Source organism: Apiospora marii (assembly GCF_038362585.1).
Source record: "Apiospora marii strain CBS 49790 chromosome Unknown utg000011l_segment0_segment0, whole genome shotgun sequence".
Classification (NCBI taxonomy): domain Eukaryota; kingdom Fungi; phylum Ascomycota; class Sordariomycetes; order Amphisphaeriales; family Apiosporaceae; genus Apiospora; species Apiospora marii.
Genome location: NW_027117382.1, coordinates 3,201,271 through 3,217,668, shown reverse-complemented (window position 1 = coordinate 3,217,668; position 16,398 = coordinate 3,201,271). Strand labels below are relative to the sequence as shown.

Below are 16,398 nucleotides of genomic sequence, written 5' to 3'. Positions count from 1 at the left end.
CGAAGAAAGAAAATAAAAAAAACAAGTGGTGTGAAGAATTGCGCTCTTGTCGTCACTCACCTTCGAAACGCGTAGACGCGTAAAATCCCCGTGAATAGTTCGTAGATATCTTCAGTGCAGCGCAGCATGACAGTTGACTTGGAAAGCGGTAAGTAGCATTAAATTCTAGGCGCTATAAGAGCCTACAGAGGATTTCAATAGTTCGGCGGCAGTTGCTATAGCGCTGTAACCTACCTATCCACAAACCTCATCCCTCTGGCCTTTTTTAAAAAGCTCTTCGCACCTCACGTTTCTCTTGCAGCTGAAATTTTCAGGCATTTCTCATTCACAATTGCAGACAGGCTTGGGACATTACTGCTCGTCTCGTTCTCAACGAATAATAGATACACCACGCCTGGCCTCTCATTCATCTGCTTCTCGAGTAACCTTGCTGCATCGGCTCAGCCCATGGTCAGTCGCGAATCATGTCGACGTTCCCTCTTGCTCGTCTTATTCCCGAGCTGCAAGACATGGTAGTAAGCAATTGATGCTCTACCAGTGGAAAACTCATCAGCTCCAATGAGATAACCACGCCACTCCACGGCTTTACTATCAATATGCGAGGCGTTCACTAACCTAGATGAATCTACAGTGGAAGGAAGTTTTCAACAACGAAGCTCAAGACCGTATTGCTCTTGTTCACCGAGACAGCCTACGCGTCATTCCCTCCAAGTTCCTGATCAGCCCCCTCAAGGCAGTCAGTCGTGCGGTACGCGAAGTGGCCCTCAAGCACTACAATATTCGACTCGACATCATCGAGCCCACTCTAAGGATGACCATACTGGACTCCGAGACGTGGTACTCGAGAGACGATCATTACTATGTCCGAGCCGGACACATCACATCCATGCCGCGAGATTGGCAGAACTATGTGCGCCAAACTACTCACCAAGCCATGTGGGAGGCATTGCAAGCTGGTCGGGACGACGTTCGTGATACCCCCAAGGGCTGCATTTACTTGAGCTCGAGCAGCGATGAGTTCTTGCTTTCCTTTACGCGTCATGCTGGCGGCAAAGCGTCCTCGTCCTCGACCTTCTCCGACGCAGTAGTAATGTCAGGTCCAGATGACTGCTGCGTCATGGCGCTGGCTAACGCCAGAATTGCCGAGATCCTGGGCCCTGCGGCCTTGAAGAAACCACTGACGTCGCAACGGTACGTGAGTGCCAAGCTTCCGCCTTCGGCCTTGCCCCTCGTTGCCAACGTCGTCTACGCCTCGCCTCCGTACGACAACAACCTCAAGCCTTGGCCTCGCAAGCTGTACTACCCAAGCACGACAGTCGAGATTCTCTGGATGGCGCGTACCTTCCTTCGAATGCGCAGTCCTGCCTCGGCTGTCACATATCGAACCCTTGAAGACTTGAAGCATACTGATTGCGACGATGACAAGGTCGACGCCTTGGTGCATTGGATCTTGAAAGAGGGCCCAAAGTCACTTACCTTCAGGGAGTGGCAGATCGAAGCTCACCCTAGGGACCCGAACGGATGGAGGATCTGGAAGTCAGTTGGTACTTGAGTTGGATTCATGTCGCGGCCTATCGGATGTTAGCCTCCGCTAGCCCATGTTGAATCAACACAGGCGCATTGGGTCGGCAGTTTGACGTGTGCGACAGGATACCAAATGGGCTCTTGCTTTCACGTCAGCTACCTTCTGCTTGGACAACTGGTGTGGGAGAGTTAGGCAATGGAGGTGCAAGCCATATCACTGGCACAAGAGAATAATGTGCTCCTTTGATAGTGCCTTTCGTACTTCGATAAGGCGTCATTGTCGATGGTTGATTAGCTAGTCTCAGATAGAAGCTTATATGTGCTCACTACACTGGAGCAATATTGGCGGATGCTGTAATCAACCACATTGAGATAATCACGAGCTAAAGTCGTCACCCTGCATGAAGACCCCTGTTGTCAGACCCTGCGCCCCCCTAACCAACAGCCCAGGAGCCACTAACCTCTGCTGCCTGCAGCCCTGCATCCTTATGGCTGGGTCGATCAATGCACGGGCCAAATTGGTTCATTTGTAACGGTCGGCGATGTCAAACCCGACCGCAGTTCATGTAAGATCAGGTCCTTTCGCTCTCCTTCGGGCCTCGTTCATTATTAGATCTAAATGCAAGCAATCTCTTGCCAAGTCGTGCCTATGACGCGCACTATATTGCATTGATTTTATTCCCTTCCAGATGGCAGACTCATCGGATTCCTCACCCAAGCGGCACTGCTGGGAATGCCGTAGACGGTACCTGGTCTGCGACTTCACCCAGCCGGCATGCAAGAGGTGCATTGCATCCGGCGTCGACTGCCCCGGCTACAGCAAAGTAAAACCGGTGAGGATCCAGTGGCTCCCGCCGGGTCGAGTCAAGTCGCGGCGACACAAAGCCGATGCTGCCGTGCCTGCCGTGCCTGCCGTGCCTGCCGTGCCTGCCGTGCCTGCCGAAGCCGGCATCAAGAAGGGCGATGCGCGCCTGATTGCTGCGAGGCCGATGGCTTTACCGCCGGAACCACCACGTTTGGCACAGGACTCCAATCTGCGTATCCTGATAGAATGTGTCGAATACTGTGAGTGATCATCCTCTGGTCCATGCTTCATGACAGCATCACCCTGACAGCATTTGACAAAGTCAATGCCTGCATACTACAGGATCTCCTACCATTGCAGCAACTGGGCCCGAATCCGCATCTGTATCGAGTCACAGAGAGGCACATACAGGAGGCCGCATCGAAACCGGACCATATCCGATACGGGATCTTCTGCACGGTACTGAGTCACCGGATAAACAGGTCACGCGGGGCGACCCAGATGCCGGACTTGGAAGAACGCTACTTTCACTACAGGGGCATAGCCATCCGCTCTCTCAGCGAGCATCTCTCCGAGGAGAACAACCCACGAGGCGACGCCACACTTGCCGGAATCATGACGGTTCTGCTCCTTGAAGTAAGTGACTTGCTCTCTTTCGGGGTATTGAGATGACTAAGATAGGAAACGTTTTCAAGCTTCACCATGGCGTATCACAGAACTGGCGGATGCACCTTGAAGTGATGCACCAGCTCGTAGCCCTCCGCGGCGGGTTCGAGAAACTGGCCGCCTCGGAGCATCTGGAACAATTTGCTCATTGTCTCTGGCAGTACGTGGCTATCAGCTAACACCACCACCACCACCATGATGGCAGATGCTGACTTAAGATAGCCTCGCGGCCATGGGCAATACGACTTGTCCTGCAACGAGCATGGATAACACTGAAACCCACCTTGAGACACTCCAATTCGTCATGGAAAGGTACTCTAGCAACATCACGTCCTTTGGCTTTTGTGCGGCTCCTTTGATTGCAGCAATGGTTCGCATCAACCACCTCCGCTGGAGGACGGTTACCTCGGAGACGATATCAAGTCTGGACCTTTGGCGAGATGCACAAGAGATACTCGGCCGTGTATACGACTTCTCCCCCGAGCAGTGGGCCGAGTCCAGGCCCCTATCCCAAGAGAAGTGGACCCTGGTGGGCAACATCTTCTGGGCCTCGGTGGCCCTCTACTGCATCTCGTCCCTGCAGAGCATATGCGTGCCGCCCATCGAGATCGCGACGCCGGCCCAGCGCGCCACCCACGTCCAGTTCCTGCACCTGTGCCTGGCGGAGGCGGCCGAGACCCCGAGCCTGAGGAATTGCATGCTGTGGCCGCTCATCGTGCTCGGCGTCGAAGCCGCCGGCTGCTGCGACAATGGCGCCGAGGTGCGGGCCTTCGTGGCCGAGAAGCTGGAGATGCTGAGCCGGCACGCCGGGACCTTTGTGCCCTTGACGGCCAAGCGGGTGTTGGAGGCGTTCTGGCGGTCGGGGGAGACGGCGTGGGATGCGTGCTTTGATCGGCCGTATGCTTTCACGCTGCTTATTTCGATTGATGTGCATAAGATGATATCGCCTGGTGGCTAGCGAAACCGTTGTAGATGGACTTAGGTGTGGTATTAAGGTAGTGATTATATATACAGTAATGATGAGAGGTCGTACCTCATTCCACTAACCTTCCTTCAGACTAGTAGATCAAGTCGGATTTACAGACATGGCGCATTTGGGATGGTGATGATGTTTATATTGTGCAATAAGTATATATCATAATGATTCATCTCAATAGGTTCATACAGAGGTGACCCCTGAAGCACCCCACGTTCTCAATTTGCATTTTGATATGTCAGTCAACGTGGTGTGGCGAGAGCCACAATAGACATAGGAACAGGTCATCGACATCACTCACACCCTCGTTCATCGATGCCTAAGGTCGCCATACTTGCCCCGCGCCGGCGGTGGGTACCTCCAAGGATCCCCCGAAGTACGGTACGTCCTCACATTGCGACGATGCGACAGCTGCACCTGAGGCCGCGACGGTCCCGCCCCCCTCGCCTCCTCTCGAACCGGCGGCGGTGGGGCAGCAGACCCCATCCGGACGTACTCAGGCACCACGGCGCGGCCACTAAGGGTCCGCTTCGCCTGCTGGATCTGCTCGGCCTGCATCTGTTGGCGGAGGTCGGCGGCCTCCTTGGCCTGCCACGGCTGCTGGCGGAGCGGGTACTTGCCCCGGCCGTTGCGGGCCTGGTGGCTGTACTCGAGCTTCTGCTGGGGGGAAAGCTCGTTGTGGAAGCGCTTGGTCGCGCTGCAGGCCTCGCGCTTGGAGGTGTTGATGGAGGGGCGCCGGCGGTGGGTTTCGAGGGAGCGGTTCCGGGCGTGGTCTTCGCGGCGCTTGGTGCGCTTGGAGGGGCTGCTGGGCTTGGAGGGGCCGCTGGGCTTGAAGCAGGAGAAGAGGGCGCGGAGGCAACCCATTGTGATGATGAGACTTGGTGGGTGTATTGGGGAAAAGAGATAGTTGAGGCTCAGATTGGATATGTTGGAAGATGATATTACAAAAAGGATGCGAAATAAGACTAAGGAATTGGACTGGTAGATATAGTGCATGGGGAACTCTTTCTCCGGTTACTTTCCTGTTGATGTTGTAGGCTATAGGTCAACGAAAACCTTAAAAAGGGAAACGAACCCTAGTAGACAACGGTTCTATCTCCAGAACCAACCACCCGGCAAATGCTTAATTCACAACAAACCAATGAGGTTTGTACAAACTTGTAAACGTGCATTACATCATACTAGATGTGGTAAAGCTTTGGACTATACGCGTCTCGTATATTCAACCTGCTCAGCCAACACTACAGCTCCTGGGATGACTAGAAACACGAGATACGACGCGATCTTTTCCCCTCTCACCTGATTTGAGGACCCGCTGGTTGACGAAGATGAGGTGGTAGTGGTAGAGGTGGTGGTGCTGCTGCCGGAGCTGCTGCTGTCGTCCTTGGAACAGCAGCTTCCTTGGTTCACCGGCGCTGACATATTGATGTTTTGCTTTCGTGGGTGTTTGGTTAAACTCTCAATAGCCTAACAAGCTTTGATTTGTGTGGTGTTTTCTGGATACCTTTGAGTGAGACAAGGGCAGTTTCAACCTGTGGTGCCTTTTATAGGGAAATCTTGGGAAAAGGTGACCCGAACCAATAGACCATGATGCATACTTGTAGCCGCTTAAATCTCAGACACGAATATCTTAATGACACCAAAACGGTCTTTACAGATACACCAACCATGCATGTGACCCGTATCGATTCCCGAAGGCCGGGAAGTTGAAGGCAAAAATCAATATGACAGTGTGCATCATATCGACGTGGCTTGGCTCGCATATCCCCCGTAAAGGGCAAAAAACAAGCCAAGACTCAGAAAGCTTACGTGCACGCAGGCAGTCAGCGCCAATATCCCCTTTCTCTTTTCTGGCCCTTGCCTAGGTTGGGTTACGTAGGCAAAAGGAATAGCTTGGCGGTTTTTATCGACGGAGAGGGTTTAGATGAAGGCGGGCTGTCAAAAATGCCCCAGACAGGGGGGGAAAGCGGCTAGGATCTCGCTAGTGGCTTGGCGAACGCATATTCCTAATCGGGTCAAGCTGTTCTGCAAAAGCTGCAGGGGCTGACCCAACCCGACGCGTGGGCTGAAGCAATACCATAGGAGAGGTTGTTGCCAATGGGTGCAATCAACTGCGTGTATGTTGTCAATAAGCTGAGAAGATGTCCAGTAATAAGACTGGAAGGGCAAGCAGTCCTTGGAACATATTTCGTTCCGTCCATCTCCCCTCTTCGACAAACGACTTGAGAGACGGCAAGACGCCAAACAGTTTCTTCGAAGACGACATTGTTTGCTTTCTTTTCCTTCTACTCCACTTCAGTTTATCTAGCATTGCTCTACTCTTGCGTGTCAAAATAGCATTGCCAGTATCATTTCACATACTTACTCCGTGGCCGCAACACCCCGAAAGATTCATTGCTCAGCTCGACATGGCATACGGCGATCCTGGTAGGACCTCCTGAGTTTGGACTTCCGACCAACAGTTACTGACATGGCGTATACAGTCCCTTGGAGTTTGTATATCTACAAACCCAATGAGATCTTGCCCATTATCTTTGCAGTTCTCTACGCAATCTCAGCCATCTTCCACCTTTGGCAATGCCAGTACGTCCAAATCCGAGAGCGAACTCAGGCATATTAGCCCTTTCAAAGTGCCCCAGACTGACATCTGATGGGTTATAGCCGGTACAAGGCATGGAGAGTGGTGGGGTTACACCCTCTTTGCGGCATAATATTTGTTGTCGGATACGCCACTCGAGCCTGGGCCGCCACCGGTACGAATTTCCTTTACAACAAAGACAACCCTGCGTCTCTGGGCATATTCATCGTTAGCCAAGTCCTCATCTACTGCGCTCCGTAAGTATGATATGCATTTCAAAGGAGAAGAAGGGGCAGACACCACTCACAGACTGGGGGTCGATCTCGGTTAAATCATCGCGGCTGCTGACTTTGGTCTCTTTTCTCCAACCCACCAATAGCCCGCTTCTCGAACTTGCAAACTACCACATCCTGGCCCGTCTGTTCTACTACGTTCCATACCTTGCCATCATCCCCGGCCGCCAGGTCATGGGCATCTTCGGCGGCATTATGCTGGTGGTGGAAGGCCTTAATGGCACCGGCGCGGCGCTGGGCACCAACCCCAAGATCACCAATACGTCGATCGGCACCGGTATCATGCTAGCAGCCAATGCGGTGCAGGTGCTCGTGATCGTGACTTTCCTGATGCTGGCCGGGATGTTCCACTATCGATGCGAGACACGGGGGGCGAAGACGGGCATGGTGCCGCTGCGTGACCGCCGCGGCATCCGCAAGATGCTGCTGACGCTCTACGTCAGTATGGTCGTGATCTTGGTGCGCTGCGTCTACCGCCTCGTCGAGCACACGGGCGACAACCACATCGAGTACGACAACCCCGAGGCCATGAAGAAGGTGCACCCCTTCCTGCGCTACGAGTACTACTTCTACATCTTCGAGGCCGGGCTCATGCTCGTCAACTCGGCCCTCTGGAACGTCTTCCACCCGGGCCGCTTCCTCCCCCGCACCGTCCAGATCTTCCTCGCGCGCGACGGCGGCCGGGTCGAGGTCGCGCAGCCCTACGACTACCGCGAGCCTTGGCAGAAGGTCATCCACGTCCTGACCATGTGCGTTGCCTTCCGCAAGGACGACGGCAGCCCCCACCCTTCGCGCAAGGAGCGGGCCGGAATGGTCGTCTCGCCGTCGGAGGGGGGCTACGACTCGACCCGCCAACCGCCCATGGCGTACGAAACCACCGGCGCCGACCATGACAAGTACTACGGCAACAACAGTAGCGGCGGCGGCAGGAGGGACCCGCCGCCTTCCTCCTCGCCTATCGAGATCGTGCTCAATGTCCTTACTTTTGGACTGTACGGCGCGCTGTCATCGCTGGGGCACAAGAATCGGCGCTCGCGGAGCTTCCAGGAACTCGGTGAGTACCCACTTGCTGACCGCCACGGATCGCATGAGCGGCTGCGTGTGCCTGACCATCACTGAGTATGCGTGGTGTATGATGCTTACACTTGCACTGTACCTGCATAGATTGAACCCTCTTCCTTCTCTGCTCATCTACTCACCGTCTCATGTAATTATAGTTGGTCCTAATCATGTGTGTATTCCAACAGAAAGGAGGGAACCGGAGGGGACGACAAGGCATGGTGTAGAGATTACTTCTTCCGGGGAACAGACAGGATAAATGTTTCTGTGGTCTTTCCTTGTGCTAACTCGTTTCCCCTTTTCTGTATTCTGCGATCACCCGTTTTGCTTGTATTTGATGCTAGCTAGTGGTTGGAAAGTTTAAACACAATAGGGTAGATTTATGTACGAATAATTGATATTAAATTTGGCATAGAGGTATATTAAGAGACTGCATCTGTTATCTGTCCGAGATTTTGTCCGATTCGACGTTGGAGTTAATGAAGCACGAAAATGGGATCTTCTTGCGACATGGAAGGCGAGAGATGAATCAATGTGCGGCTCATCGGCGCCAACTAGCCAGCATGTCATCTCACGGCGCATCGAAGAAACTCGCCTAGACTAGGCGCTCGAAAAGGCTCACGATCAAGATGATCATCAGGAGATAGTCCACATAATATGCGGAGACCAGCCAACGACATATTCCCTCCGCGGGGGAACCCGCCCGGAGCCTTCGGGTCACATCCCTCGTTGCATCCCTTGCTTCAGGCTCCATCGTGTCGGTCTTACCGGAACCAACAACCAACATCAATACTCTTCCTTAACTTCTCTTCAAAACCACCGCAACTACATCTAATTACTTTTTGCAACTTCCATCTTCTATACTTCCTCAATCTCTAACATTTTGAGGCCCATCGTTGTTACATACATCCAATTATTCAAAAAATGGTGGCCTCCGAAGGCTGGGACCACATTGTGGTCGGCGGTGGCTTGGCGGGGTGTGTGGTGGCGAGTCGCCTGAAGGAGTACCAACCATCTGCCCGCATCTTGGTCATCGAGGCCGGGCCAGACGTTAGCCAGGACAAAACGAAGCTACAGTTCCATTCCCTCGAATTCATTGGGGGTGATTATGATTGGGCCTACAAGACCCTGCCGCAGAAGCACTTCGACGGTCGCGAGGTTGACATCCCCGCCGGACGCGCGCTCGGCGGAGGATCGATCATCAACGGATGTAAGCGTTTCCCAAACCTCTCTCCTTCTTCTCAAGCCATTGACCGGGGCAATGTTCGTGTCATGTAGGCGGATGGTTTCGAGGCTCTCGCGTAGACTTCGACAGCTGGGCCGATCTGGTCCACGACCAGCGCTGGAGCTACGACGGCCAGCTGCCTTACTTTAAGAAGACGGAGAAGTGGTACAACGACGAGCTGGCGGACCAACACGGCCATGATGGCAAGTTCCACATCGAGTCGCCACTCTCGACGGGCCGCGTGTACCCGCTAGCCGGCATGACAGAGCAGGCCTGGCGCCAGATGGGCTGCGAGCCCCTTCCTGGGAACGACATGAACGCCGGTACCAACCTAGGCGTTGGCCAGCTGAACGAGAATCGGCACAAAGGCGCCCGTCAGGTCGCGCCACTGGTCTACTCCTTGGAGGGCGTCACCGTCTTGACCGACACCAAGGTTGCGTCTGTCCTGTTGAGTGATGGAGAGAGCGGAGAGCCCAAAGCCATTGGCGTCCGTCTGGAGAACGATGGGACCGAGATCCGCGGCAATCAGGTCATCCTATCCGCTGGGGCATATCGGACCCCGCAGATCCTGATGCTCTCGGGCTTGGGTCCCAAGGAGGTCCTCGAGAAGCACGGTATCAGGACCGTCCTCGATGCCCCCGATGTGGGCAGGAACTTCACCGACCATGTCATGGTGCGCATGAACTGGAAGCTGAAGGATCCCTCCAAGGGCTACGCAATCGGCTCCCCAAACCCGCTCTTCGCCGAGTCCCAGTTCGCCACGGGCACGCCGGTCAGCTACGTCGCGTCCACCGCCGTGCCCCGCGAGGGACTCGAGGCGGCCCTGGCCAGGGACGACGAAGACGGCAGGGCAGACCCGGACCACTACCTGCTGAAGCGGGAGTTCGCCATGATGGAGACCATGGTCATGTACCTGGCCGTGCCTCCCCTGGGCATCGACGGCGTCCACATCAGCAATTTCATGATGGCGATGAAGCCCACGTCCCGGGGAACGGTGAGCATTTCGTCCAACAAAATCTCCGACAAGCCCCTGCTGGACCCGAACTACTACGCCACCGAGGTCGACAAGTACGTGTGGCGGCACTCGCTCCGTAAGGTCGCGGCTTTGATGACGGGCGATACTACGGTTCTGGGTCGGGATATTGTTGAGGCGGAGACGCCTTATCCCGGGATCGAGCCGTTGACTACTGACACGAGTGACGAGGATCTGGACAAGAGGGTCCGGGCTCAGGGCATGTAAGTGAAACTCTCGTTCACACACCTCTGATTGAGATACGATGAAAGAAGCTGACGTTTTGTGTCCTAGATCAACCTATCATGGAGCCGGCAGCTGTTCTATGGGTTCGGTTGTGGACAGCGACTTGAAGTTTAAGGGGGTTCAGGGACTGAGAATTGTCGATGCTTCTGTCATCCCCATCGCTATTGGCGCCCACATCCAAGCTGCTGTCTATGCACTGGCTGAGCAGGCTGCTGTTATCATCGCTCAGGGCTGAGTGTACAAGGGTCAGAGTATATATCCTTTTATAGAAGCACCTATGTATTGTTTGAGGCATGATTCGTCGATATTGCTTTGTAGGGAAGAACGAAAAGCCACTCTTTTACAGGATATTAAAGTCTTCCTAAATCTGAGAAACGGCAACTAGGAGAAAATAAATGGAAAAAAAGATTGGACGATCTTCTTCTAACAACTTGGATCTGATGGTCACTGGTGGAGTGGATCAGAGAATGACCTCTGGCCATGTACTGGCATCAAGCTTGTACCTTCCGGATACTAGGCTGCTTCAGTGGTTAGTCGAACTGTCATCTAAATCGAATACGGGGTACATGTACTTGCCTCCAGTTCAGATTTGCCGTGCATGCGTATTTGCACCCATCGATATAGTCCTTCAGTGCCCGGCCCGAGTTTGGCCTATCCGAGTACCTGGCCAGGAGGTTTTCCTCAGCAGCTTCAAATCGTCCAATCGAAGCTTTCACCATCTCGGCACCGTGGTCGATTGCTGCCTGAATGGACCCCAACTCCAGAAATAGCAGCGGTATCAACGTATCGACCTGGGACTGAGCCTGTTTTCGCTCTGTTGATGATAGAGCGTCATGCAAGACCCAGCTATTTTGGGACACAGATAACTTACTATCTCTTTTTTCAAGGACAATATGTCGTTCACTCTGCGTGTGACGTCAGGTTAGATACACAAAAGGCTAAGCATTGGGTAGTTCTTGGTGTGTACTGACATGGACACTATCATATTCGTTTCATGCCATATAATCTCCATGGATTTGTCGTGGAGTATGTCTTTCGGTAGTGTAGCACCCACTGAGTATCTAGATTGGGTTACCGGCCAGTCATTCCCCAGATCGCTGCAGAGACATAGGAGGGCGAGTAGTATAAAAGAAAGAAAGCATGGGATTTCGACTTACTCCATGATCGCCAAGAAGACTCTGACTGCGCTTGTGCCCATACGCTGTTTCATATAGTCGTCAACGGTGGGCAGGTGTGGCGTGGCCAGCGCTCTTTGCTCCACTTCAACCATCTGAATGAAGAAGACAAGTTCGTCCAGGAACATTTCGACTTGGTCTGTGTCACACATGTTAGTGCAGGATTCGGGATAAAGCTTTGTTGGGGAATTGAGATTTACCCCTATCACCCCAACTGGCTATGCTCCGGCCCACTGGTCCAAAACCGGTGATGATGGGATTGGTGCTTATAGTCGAGCAACCAGGTTCCCCGCCATCCGAGAGGGACTCTTTCAAGTAGGAAAGTGTTTCCTGTCTGAATTCTGCCGCCTGAGAGAAGCTGTTGATCATGTATGAGAACTGCCCCGAGTCGGTTTCTAATCATAGAAGGCACCGGTGTCAGCCCAGACTCGCGGCAAACATGTAGACTTTTCAACTGAAGCCTGTTTATTCACTTACCGTCATCCCATACAAACAGCTAAGAGTTCTATTAGTCCATATCCGCGTTCGCCACAGGAAACGATGTCTCACCCAGATACAAAGAGTCAGGAGTGTTCTCAAAGCTTCATAGGAGCTGTAGGCCCACCATGATGCGGCGAAGAGTCCTAGCTTGGCTGCTTTTGTCCGCTGTAGTCTACCAACATCTTCGGTGTTGGGAAAGATGCTTCGGTGTTTCAGTCAGCGAGTATTGTGGGGAGGATAAAGAAGTTATGCAAGACTACTTGTATTCACCTCTTCAGTATCCCGTGAACGTCTTGCTCAAGTCGGTCTATGTCAGGGTGGACGCCTTGCGGCCAGTGAGCCAGGAAAGTCTGGAAGTCGGGGAATCTGACCCGAGAGCCTTGGACCTGAGTCATTATGTACTCGCGCAAGTCCTTGGGAGGGAGTTCCGATGTGCTAGTTGCTTGTGGCACTGCGGCCTCGTTGGAAAAGTCACCCATGCCTGCTTCGGCCTCGATGAGGAGGTGTGTGGAAGAATACTATGATGAGAATCCGGTAGTCTTTTAGAAATTTAAAAGCAAAGGTACGGAAATTATATGTGACTGCCCTCGAAGATAAACCCTCTTTCGGCGTTCGATATTGTACAGACATGCCAGGGTCTGACCTTGCTCATGACGGTGTGCACCACCCACACGGTAGCTCGATGGCGCTACGAAGCACCACGAGTGCACTAATGCGTGATTCAGAAGATTACTTGCTAGGATTAATAAAGATCTAAACGCAGGGATTGTGATGATTACGTGAGCTCGTAACACAGGCATTATCGCATAGGCGTGGTGATAGCAGTACACGTGCCACCATAATCTCATACTAATGAACAGTCCATGCTGAAAACCGTCCTCCTGGGTTCTAACCAGTGACTGGAAATTGTGGGCCGGTGATTCATGTATCCATTTGAGTCCACAAGAGGCTGAGGTGAGAAACGGGTTTTGAGATTGCACCAATACTACGATGCCCGTAGCCGAGGCTCTAAAGGGGCTGAAAAACAAGCGATGCGTGAGCCTCACCGTGGTCCCTGTTAAAAAGAGCCAGGGTGTTTCTCTCAGCTGGTTGGAAGTTTCCTGTATCTTCTTCTGCTTCGACCCTGGTTTGGGAGACAATGCTGGTGATCACTGTGAAAGTCCGTCGTCATTGAAGAGGTTCCAATAATCATTGTCCGTCTAACCACTAGGCTTCTTTTCGTGTCCCGTCAGCGGGTGCTGAGATATGAAACATGAAACATAGGTAGCTACAAGTCCCATTCTGAAATCAGCAGCCATTGACTATGATATGCGTGTACTAAGCCGCTCCCGAGGCCTGTCAGCTTGGTGATTCGTGGCGACCCCTGAACACATGACATAAACGGAACTTCTCTTCAGTTCCACCCCGTGCGCTCTTTCTCTAGAAATCAGTAGCTCGGCCGTATGTGCCTTGGAATCAGGCAAGTTTGGTTTCGGCCGACGCTGGAACCATCTCTAGGTTACTGTAGCGTTTTTACTTCTTTTATACTTAGGCCCCCGTATGGTAAACGACATACCATCCTTGTATGTAATATCATCAACGTCAGCTGATTCTACACCATGCGTGTCATGACATGGCCTACACCTAGAGTGTTACTCTTCAGAGCATGGTTGGCTGACACCATCCTCTGAATTCTATGACAGGCGTTATGATGTTGTATATAAAAGCAATAGCCCCATTCTTTTCTTGAACCAAGGCCGAGACCCAACTGACGTAACAGGAAGAAGCCGATACTTTCTGTGACCAGGAAGACACTATCGCCGAGCTCATCAACTTCTGACAAGCACGTGTGGATAGGGTGGGTTGTAGAGTGCCTTTTACATGTCTGTTCAGCATTATTCCAGACACATCTTAAGTCTGCTTGCCAGTCTGTTACACATGGATAATGCTCAGGCATGTTAAAGAAGCCTGCCTCAAGAGACAGTTCGAGCCCTAGAAGAACATACTTCTTTTTCCAGCAGGGAAAGAGAGGGGATATGGGTCAATCCAGATATGGATTGTCAAATCAACCATGCAATTAGGTGTTCATCGCATTTTAGAGCCGGTGCTTCTACGTACTCGTATGAGCCAGTGCAAATAGCAGAACACCGTGCCCGATACGATATCAAGGAGCTTGCTTTAGATTGGGGATACGTGCTGGCCATACTTTTCCACTATAACCAAGTAGCTCCTCTCATAGCATGGGATGTTCCAGCGGTAAGTGTACCAGGCCATGGTGTTGTGATATATCGCGAGCTCTCAAAAAATAATGGTGGGAATGGCGATAAGAACGATCAAGACCCTCCCTCCTATTCCTCAGGCGACAGGATCTCAGCACAACAAGTTTGACTCATACAGTGATCTCACGGGTACTTTAAGTCGCGTAGTGGAAGTCACGCGTAGTGGATGTCACGCGGTGAAGTATTCGTGAACAGGCCCATGCAATATCAGATATCTCCCCCATTCCCTGCCCAAAGCTCTCCCAAACTGACCACCTACATATTTTGCCCAACCTGAATTCACCCACCTCAAGACCGTAAACAATCAAATTGTTTACAGTTCTTTCCTTCCTTAGCACACCTTCTATCTTGCACCTGTGTCTGCACTCACAGTCGATTGGCAAGCCGACATCCCACCTTCACACATCCCAACTCGACCTTGCACCCACCATCTCAACAACACCCACGACCTCAGGTCAAGACCCCCGCTCCTTTCACCCAAGACAAGTAAACAGTACCTTGTCCACCTTCTTTAATTCATCCCACCATTGACATCTATCCTTCAATTACCACTACCTCTTCACCCTCGACAGATCAACCAAAATTGCATCTCACACTTGAATCATCAACCGCAACCATGGCTGAGACCAAGACACCCCAGTTCACCCAGCGCGACATGGAGATCAGCGCCAAGGCTTGGGCCTGCCTCACTGGCGATGCCAAGGTACGTATTGGATGGGATACATCACTCCTTTGCTTTAATTTACCCATTTCCTACTGCGTCATCCCATGGGACGTATTTTCTTTGTCAATCTGGTAATGGGCGCGTTAGGGCCTGCCTCTTAGGTCTGACCAAACCACCGTTCTCATGACTCACTCACATTTCATCTTGTCCCTACCATTCTCTTTCATATGCTATCACCTTCAATCCGCTATCCTCCTTCCAATTCCCCGACAAATAGGCATGAACATAACCATGCCTTTTGCTCTAACAAAACCCTCTTCCTGCCTGGATACTGCTTCACGCAGAGTCGACCGTGAAAGCTCCAGAAACATCCTGAGTGAGATGCCGTACTCCAAAGAATGTGCAGTCACTCGTGCTGTGTTTTCATACTATCGCGTCACCCACTCCGCTTTTAGTACTTTCAGAAGATTGGCTTCCTCAATTGATGTCTGGCTACGGAGAGAAGGGAAGAGAAGAAACACAGCTAACCAGGCCTACTTCAACACTCAGATCGATTTCGACAAGCTCGCCACTCTTGGCGGCTACAAGAACTCGGCCAGCGCCCGAGAGTGCTGGCGTACCACCAAAATCCGCCTCATGGCCGCAGCCGGCGTCGATAAGGACGGCAAGAGCAAGGGCCAGCAGGATCAGCCCGAGACGCCCGCCGGCAAGACCGGCAAGGCAGGCAAGGCGGCCGCTTCCAGCAAGCGCAAGCGAACCACCACCAAGAAGGTCGCCCCTGCCCCTGCCCCTACCGCTGCCGCCGACAGCAACGACGACTACGAGGATGAGGATGCTGCCAGCGGCTCGCCCACCCCCGCCCCGCCCAAGAAGGCCCGACGCGGAGCCGCCGCCACCACCCCCGGCGGAGGTCGCAGCAAGAAGACGGTCAAGACCGAGGAGATCGTCATGGAGCCCATCTTCGACGAGGAAGAGGAGCAGCGCATGCAGCAGCTGCAGCTGTCCGACCCCAACGGCGCCGGCTTTGAGGACGACGCTGTCGGCGTGGATGCCATGATCAAGGCCGAGGAGCAGCGTGACGGCATGACTTTCGACGAGATTTGACTACGCTCTGTGTACGCCTACGATCTCCGAGTTAAATGGCATTCGTTGAAAAGGGAGTTAGGGGACACATGAGGAGGGCAAGCATGCACGCGTTTTGATTTACTATTTGGGGGATGGTTATGGTTTACGCTTCGACAATTTGATACCGAAGCATCACGATATGCATGAAGCCCTGGGTAGTAGGCAGATCCAACATGAATACGAAGCTATGAATCAACCTAATGACAAGTCGGCGACAGAAATGTCGAGTGATCGTGGGAGCAAAGGATGATATTGTATTGACTGACAGTGCTGTGGCCAAATGCGTGGGTGGCGCCCGAATCTGGAGTGAGC

General features: G+C 52.8%; 7 protein-coding genes across 7 annotated transcripts; 5 read left to right on the top strand and 2 right to left on the bottom strand.

Annotated features, from left to right (window-relative positions):
* Nucleotides 1–464: 464 nt before the first annotated feature.
* Nucleotides 465–1,552, top strand: PG985_014116 (uncharacterized protein; the record flags this gene model as incomplete). The annotated part of the gene is made up of 2 exons (XM_066833882.1): nucleotides 465–515; nucleotides 632–1,552. The coding sequence occupies 2 exons, from the start codon at nucleotides 465–467 to the stop codon at nucleotides 1,550–1,552; spliced, it is 972 nt and encodes a 323-aa protein (XP_066678622.1).
* A 661-nt stretch (nucleotides 1,553–2,213) lies between these two features.
* Nucleotides 2,214–3,953, top strand: PG985_014115 (fungal-specific transcription factor domain-containing protein; the record flags this gene model as incomplete). Its single annotated transcript, XM_066833881.1, has 4 exons — nucleotides 2,214–2,589; nucleotides 2,640–2,965; nucleotides 3,046–3,155; nucleotides 3,218–3,953. The coding sequence occupies 4 exons, from the start codon at nucleotides 2,214–2,216 to the stop codon at nucleotides 3,951–3,953; spliced, it is 1,548 nt and encodes a 515-aa protein (XP_066678621.1).
* A 327-nt stretch (nucleotides 3,954–4,280) lies between these two features.
* PG985_014114 (uncharacterized protein) lies at nucleotides 4,281–4,835 on the bottom strand (the record flags this gene model as incomplete). Its single annotated transcript, XM_066833880.1, has 1 exon — nucleotides 4,281–4,835. The coding sequence occupies one exon, from the start codon at nucleotides 4,833–4,835 to the stop codon at nucleotides 4,281–4,283; it is 555 nt and encodes a 184-aa protein (XP_066678620.1).
* Nucleotides 4,836–6,379: 1,544 nt separating this feature from the next.
* On the top strand, nucleotides 6,380–7,961 carry PG985_014113 (uncharacterized protein; the record flags this gene model as incomplete). Its single annotated transcript, XM_066833879.1, has 4 exons — nucleotides 6,380–6,398; nucleotides 6,455–6,554; nucleotides 6,633–6,806; nucleotides 6,929–7,961. 4 exons carry the CDS (start codon nucleotides 6,380–6,382, stop codon nucleotides 7,959–7,961), a joined length of 1,326 nt encoding a protein of 441 aa, XP_066678619.1.
* Nucleotides 7,962–8,825: 864 nt separating this feature from the next.
* On the top strand, nucleotides 8,826–10,619 carry PG985_014112 (uncharacterized protein; the record flags this gene model as incomplete). Its single annotated transcript, XM_066833878.1, has 3 exons — nucleotides 8,826–9,111; nucleotides 9,180–10,362; nucleotides 10,433–10,619. The coding sequence occupies 3 exons, from the start codon at nucleotides 8,826–8,828 to the stop codon at nucleotides 10,617–10,619; spliced, it is 1,656 nt and encodes a 551-aa protein (XP_066678618.1).
* A 307-nt stretch (nucleotides 10,620–10,926) lies between these two features.
* PG985_014111 (terpenoid synthase) lies at nucleotides 10,927–12,691 on the bottom strand (the record flags this gene model as incomplete). The annotated part of the gene is made up of 9 exons (XM_066833877.1): nucleotides 10,927–11,198; nucleotides 11,256–11,289; nucleotides 11,460–11,481; nucleotides 11,542–11,698; nucleotides 11,760–11,954; nucleotides 12,037–12,055; nucleotides 12,109–12,241; nucleotides 12,310–12,557; nucleotides 12,683–12,691. 9 exons carry the CDS (start codon nucleotides 12,689–12,691, stop codon nucleotides 10,927–10,929), a joined length of 1,089 nt encoding a protein of 362 aa, XP_066678617.1.
* Nucleotides 12,692–14,913: 2,222 nt separating this feature from the next.
* On the top strand, nucleotides 14,914–16,065 carry PG985_014110 (uncharacterized protein; the record flags this gene model as incomplete). The annotated part of the gene is made up of 2 exons (XM_066833876.1): nucleotides 14,914–15,000; nucleotides 15,493–16,065. 2 exons carry the CDS (start codon nucleotides 14,914–14,916, stop codon nucleotides 16,063–16,065), a joined length of 660 nt encoding a protein of 219 aa, XP_066678616.1.
* Between the last annotated feature and the right edge of the window lie 333 nt (nucleotides 16,066–16,398).